General features: G+C 36.0%; 1 protein-coding gene across 1 annotated transcript; it reads right to left on the reverse strand.

The window, feature by feature from the left end:
• Positions 1 to 3,099: 3,099 nt before the first annotated feature.
• On the reverse strand, positions 3,100 to 6,295 carry LOC131660757 (mechanosensitive ion channel protein 10-like). The gene is made up of 4 exons (XM_058930068.1): positions 4,576 to 6,295; positions 4,378 to 4,498; positions 3,996 to 4,289; positions 3,100 to 3,909 (listed from the first exon to the last, which is right to left on the reverse strand). Exons 1-4 carry the CDS (start codon positions 6,006 to 6,008, stop codon positions 3,454 to 3,456), a joined length of 2,304 nt encoding a protein of 767 aa, XP_058786051.1. The 5' UTR covers positions 6,009 to 6,295; the 3' UTR covers positions 3,100 to 3,453.
• Positions 6,296 to 6,553: the final 258 nt, after the last annotated feature.

Below are 6,553 nucleotides of genomic sequence, written 5' to 3' on the forward strand. Positions count from 1 at the left end.
TTCTCCTTTTTCTGTACTGGTGCATTGCCTTTTTGGTTGTTACATGTATCTGATTTTGATTTGGGGGACTGCTGCATGGTTTCCAAAACTGGGTTGAAATGTGAGTTGAAGCTTGATGTCTTGAATAATATGTTTGCATTGTATGAATTCTTAATGAATTTGGAATATGTAGGTCTATGGCATGTTGAATTGGTTTGGTGAATGCCTTTAAATGTTGGCTTTTTCGGCATCTGTCCTTGAGCTTGTATGTGTTTTTCATCATTGCAGTATGTGTGTATTGAACTGCTTATTGCGTTTGTGTACTTTGCTTGTTTTTATTGATGTCTTGCTTTGGACATGCATTGTTTTTGGACTTTTTGTGTTGATTGAATGCAGTTGAATTATGCTTGATTAATGGTTTGGGTGGCATTAGTATGTTGAATGCATTGTTGATTGTTGTATCATGTGGAATTGGCATCGACATGTTTGGTACTGCATGTCACGGGCATGAAGCAGGGCTTTATGGCATGAAGAATGAAAGTTTGGAAGTGGTTTTGGCATGATCGGAAGCTTTGAAGTGGAAGTCACTAGGAGAACTTAGGATAGTTTTAGGGACTTGGTCAACATGGTCAACCTTCTATGGTTGACCTGTTGACCAAAAAGTCAACTTTCTCCTTTTTATAAATTTCACCATGTATTTGTGTAATGTAACTTGGAGTATGACACATATGACCACCCTTGATCGGTACAAAGTTGGACTAGTGGCAAAAGGATATATTTACACATATGGAATTGATTATGAGGATATATTTTCTCTAGTGACAAAGATGAATATTATTTGAATATTATTATCTCTTATTGCTCACTCTTATTATTATCTCTTATTGCTCACTCTGCTTTTGGAACTACGTCAATTTGATGTAACAAATGCTTTCTTACATGGAGACTTGTAGAATGAGGTGTATATGGAGATTATACATAACTTTGGTCTTATGAGTGGAACCAACATCGTGTGTGGATTAAAAAAAGCCTTATATGGATTAAAGTAATCTCCTCGACCCTAGGCAATGAGACCACAATTTGTTCTTCCAACATCTTCATAGAGGAAAATTATATGTACTTCTTGTTTATTTTGATGATATTATTTTTACACATGATAATTTGATTGATAGAACTACTAAAAAAAGTTAATAATGGAGTTTGAGATGAAAGACCTTAGACAACTCAAATATTTTTAAGGAATTGAGGTAGCCTACTCAAAGCAAGTTATTTTTATCACTTAGTGGAAATATGTACTTAATCTTTTGTTGAAAACAAGGAAAATTGGATGCAAACATCAAGTGTTCCAATTGAGAAAAATCGTAGGATAAGTCTTGAGTTGGAAAGTTCTAAAGTTGACAAAGGTCAATACCAAAGATTAGTAGGAAACTTGATTTGCTTGGCACATACTAGTTCATATTTGGCATATGCAGCTTGTGTGGTTAGCCAATTTATGCATAATCCAAGGTGATCGTACCTGATCAGAAGAATCGTCGTAGGCTGCTCGGACTGGATCTTCGAGGAAGGAGAAGGGGGGGTGTACCTGCAAGGTACTCCAATGCCAAAGTAAGTTGACGAGCAAAGGAGCGCAAGTACTAGCTAAGAGTGAGTAAGAATTGAATACCTGACCCTCTAATCAAAGAGGGTATTTGTAGCCCCCAGCGCTGGGCCATGATCTCGCTATTGGGTTGGATTCCCAAGCCCAACTAGGAGACTGCCAGGTTTCCTGAGCGGAAATATCGGAGGTGCGTGCATGCCCTCTGTCCTGGTTAACCGCTCCGAAGTTCAAGGGAGACGCGGTCTTTTAGGAGCCACGTGGGATCCGTATTGTTCGGAGGGCTGGATATGAAGGAGCCCTGCGCGGAGCAAGGTCCTCGGCAACGAAGGTGCTCGCGGGAATGTTAGTGCCGAGCATGCCGGGTGCTATATGTACCGAGGATATGGGGCAGCCGAGCACGCCTAAAGTGGGCATTCTAGGTGTGTAGGAGGGTCACGGAGGAACGTGGGCCTCTGAGGTTCACTGGGCCGAAAACTATGTTGGGCCTAACCTTGGCCCAGTCCAGAACACAAGGGAAAGACACTTGTAAGTTATTGAACATACTGTACAATACCTCAAAGCAACTCTAGGAAGAGGATTCTTGTTTACAAAAGATGAGAGTCTAACTATGGAAACTTACATTTATGTTGATTATGCAGGTTCAATGAGTGATAGAAGATCGACTTTTGCCTATTGTACCTTCTTGATTGAAAACTTAGTTGCTTGGAGGATTAAGAAACAAAGTGTAGTTGCTCAATCAAGTATTGGAGCAAAATTTAAAGCTGTGGCACACAATTTTTTTGAATTAATATGAACGAAACAATTGATAAAAGAATTGAAAGATACATTATGAAGGCCATATGATGTTCTTTATAGATAGTAAAATTGACCTTAAAATTGCATATCATAATCATATTTAGCATAACAATACATATTAATATTGATAGAAATTTCATCAAAAAAAAAAAATGTTGGATAGTGTATTGACATTGTATTGATAACTACAACCTACAAACTTTATGGATATCAACTAACAAATGTGTTAATAAAAGCTTTACCAACATAACAATTCAATCAACTTACTTGAGTTATTAAAATGTTGGATAGTGAAGTATTGTAAATATTAGACTGTAAATAAAAATTTGTAATAATAATGTAAGACTATTAAACAAAAGCCTAATAAATTTGTATTTTTTTATTTAAGTATGATAATTGTTAACATTTTAATTACAATTTTCATTACATCAAAAATCTTATTTTATAACAATGAGCATAACAACTTGTGTGTATGTTTATTTATTTATTTATTTTCAGAAGAAAAAAATGAATTCTTTCATTTTATGCCTTGAACCTAACTCATTTATTACCACCTTTACAAGAAATAAGAGAGGAGACCAAGTTATGATAGAAATAAGAGGAACAGTCCTTTCATACCTCGAACATTAATTAGAAGCTATATCAAACTAACACTTCAAATTGAAGAAGTGTTGAATATCTTGACATATTTGGAGTCCCACACAGTGTCTCTGTAACCGACACCAACACAAGGACAAATATGTAGTTACATTTAATTATTACATCTTCTCAAATTATAAACCGTGTCATGTCTTTGTCCATGTTTCTGTCTGGACTTAATAGATTAGAAGTAATGTTGAGCCAATCAAATAACAACCAGATTCATGGGACAAAGTTAAATGTGTAATGGAATTTTACATTGCATCAACTTGGAGGTAAGTACATAAGAGTATGACTTATTTTACATTGTGTCATGGATACCTAGTTTTGTAACCATATGCAACACAATTATTATCACCTTCTATTAAGGCCCAACATTCAGATTCTTGAATCAATTGCTTAGAATTTAAAAATGAAGTTGCATAGCATTGAGATTGGTACTATTAATTTGTATCAGGTTCTATGTGTCTGAGATGAACACCTTGCGGAAGAAGGTTGTATCTGATTTTGAGCTCTTCAAATATTCTCTTTACTTCCATCACTAGTTCACCTTTCCGTTTGGTTTTCTCTCCAAACTCTTGAAAGTTTATTGTGTGAGTAACATAAAGTCCCATCTTAATCTTATTCACATTTTCAATCTCCTTCACTACCAAGCTAAAATTTGGATGCCAGTATTGTGGATTCCTCTCCAAATACCTCTTCACTTTTTCTTTCAGTGCTCCAATTTTCTCAGCTGGAGTTGTAAAATCGACCGAAAACTCTACACTATCAGACATATTCGGACTTCTGTAATAATTGCTAATCGGTTTTATGGCGAGGACTGAATTCGGATAATACACCTTTTCATTATTAAGTTTCAAGAATACTGTTGTCAATATATTCATTTCTTCAACCAATAGCTGCCAGAAAATTTAAAAGGAAGACATTAATACCCGAATCTCTAAACAACGACAAATAAATTTGGCTGATATAAATTATAAATTACCTCGACACCATCTATAACACATCGATCACCAACGTCGAATGGATGCATTACAAACACGAAAATGATGGCTTCAAATATATTCTTGCAGGTGTTTCCAAACATGAAAGCCGCGAGTACTAGCTGCGATGAAAGGAATACAAGTACTTTTGTTGTTGCAATTTCCAAAAGAAGAAGCCACACCAGTATGGTCACAAGTACTACAACCACTGTCACAAGCTTGTTTAATTGTTTAACAGCTGTTTTAGTGTCGCTTAACGCGTGCGCGAGTGCTCTTCGTTCTTGATATACCTTCAACTGAACAAAAAAAATGTTTAAGTCCGAACGGAATTTTAATCCTTCATTATGATGATTACAAAATTTTAACTCACATATAAAACCTTACCACCCAATCTGTTAAAGATTTTCTGGTAATTAGCCCTGTCTCTGCCTGTGCCAGTAGGGGAAATATCAAAGGAACTTCTTCCTTAATCATGAATCTACGGAGTTCATCTTCGTCAATGTCCCTATTCATAATCGATAAGTTTAAATAAGTCAATTCAAACAAACTCTTAAAAAAAAGTAATGATGCTTATATACTTACGTGCAATTAGGGGAAGCAGCGACGTTTCTGAAAACATGATAGGCAGCAGCAGTTGCTTCCATCTCATTAGTAATTTCTTTATCAGTTTGTTCATTTTCTACATCATAAAAACTTTCATCCAGTGAATTAGAGATTGTTGACAGCCTCGAATTCATCACAGAATCTACCAAAATCTTCATGGTCCACGACGAAACTTTCTCTTGCTTCATCTTGTGAAGCTTTGCCATATCAATAACTTCTTTCTTCGAGCCACCTTTATTGGTTATACTCCTGAAACTAAAATGGCTCAAACTCTGTGACCTCCCGACCTTCTCAGTCTCATCGATAAGTGGAGGCCCGGAGAGAGTTTGCAGAACATATTGATGGAAAATCGATTCTTGAATTCGATCAAAGAAAGACTTCACATGGAAATTCGATGCCAGAATTTTCAGCAACAATGTCTTTATGACCCATAAAAATGCTCCAATTAGAAGAGAAACAAGAGTCCATGTTACACTGTCCAAAATCTTTTCGGCCAATTTAGATCGCTGGACGCCATGATTGATTAAAAGCACCCATGTCAAGAGAACCAAACCGATCCAAATGAAAACCTGGACACATTTCTTCATTCCATGAACAAAATAAAGCACTTTTTTCTTCAACAAGAAGTTCATTTCAATCAAGAAAACAACAATGTGCATGAACCATTTTGTAACCAACATGCCACAAAAGGTCACCATCACAAGCATGCACCATCTCCAAAGCCCCAAACTCCAAATCTTTGTCCTCCTCAGTTCCTCAACAGTCAAGCTAGCTATCAAGCTCCCCGCAATCATCAAAAACACAAACAATTCGATCAAAGCCTTCGTCGTCAGTCTCTTATGCTTTCCTTTACTGAATTCAACTTTCTTGTAAATGATTTCATCAAGATCCTCACCAGCAGGACCTGGAGATTGCATCAAAGGTGTTCTAGGAGTGACGACAGAAGCAATCGAAACACTTCTATTAACCAAACCGGATTTGTTATTGGGTGAATGTGATGCCTTACTAAACGAGTTCCTATAAGGTGAACTAACAGATAATTCTTCCTGTAAAACATTCTCTTCCAGAAACGTTCCATCGGTCGAGTAAGGTTGTTCACCAAATCTAGATTTTGGTTTAGAATACACTGATCTTACAAAAGATTTTCTTTTGGCAAGATTTGCATTTGTTGTAGGTGCTTTTGGGGGCTTGTTTGGACTAGGACTGAACCTTATCTCAGGAGAAGCACATTTTATAGGTGGTGACTTTGAAGCAGGTTCATTTTCAGTCAAGGATTCAAACACTTTCAACCCATGATCATGATGATCTTGGCCATGGCTCTCTCCAGCCATGTTTGAAATTGTCACCACCACTTCTCTTTTCTTCTCCATCATGCTTACTTCACCACCTTGATTCTTATTACTACCATCCATTCACAACCCTATGCATATCACAAAACCATAAACATGTGAAAGTTGATAAACTAAGTAATTTGATCATCAAAATCAAACTTTGTTCTCAATAAAACTATATGAAATGAATAAGAGAATGAATATAGTATTAGAGACAAGGATAATAGAGCATGAAAGAAAAGAGATGAACAAGTGTGATATGAATGAGAAAAAAGTAAGATGCAAAAGGTTGAGACACAAGTATATGGATGAAGTATCATCTTACTTTGGAGTAGGAATCAATATATTATTGAACCTTTTGAATATGATTTAGATTCAATAATTAAAAAGGTATACTTACAGATATATATAATAATAGGGGGTCAACAACATCCACGATGGTTGAGTGGTAGACAGCCTAATTGTGTGCCAAAAATCATAGCAAGAAAACAGAAATTTAGCATTTCAACAAAAATGTCGAGGATTTATACAACTTGTTTTTCAACAAAAGCTACCTATTAAAAAATACTCCATCCTTTTCATACAAGTGTATTCACCTTTTAACATAAATGAAAGAAGAAGTGTAT

Source organism: Vicia villosa, linkage group LG3, assembly GCF_029867415.1.
Source record: "Vicia villosa cultivar HV-30 ecotype Madison, WI linkage group LG3, Vvil1.0, whole genome shotgun sequence".
Lineage (NCBI taxonomy): Eukaryota > Viridiplantae > Streptophyta > Magnoliopsida > Fabales > Fabaceae > Vicia > Vicia villosa.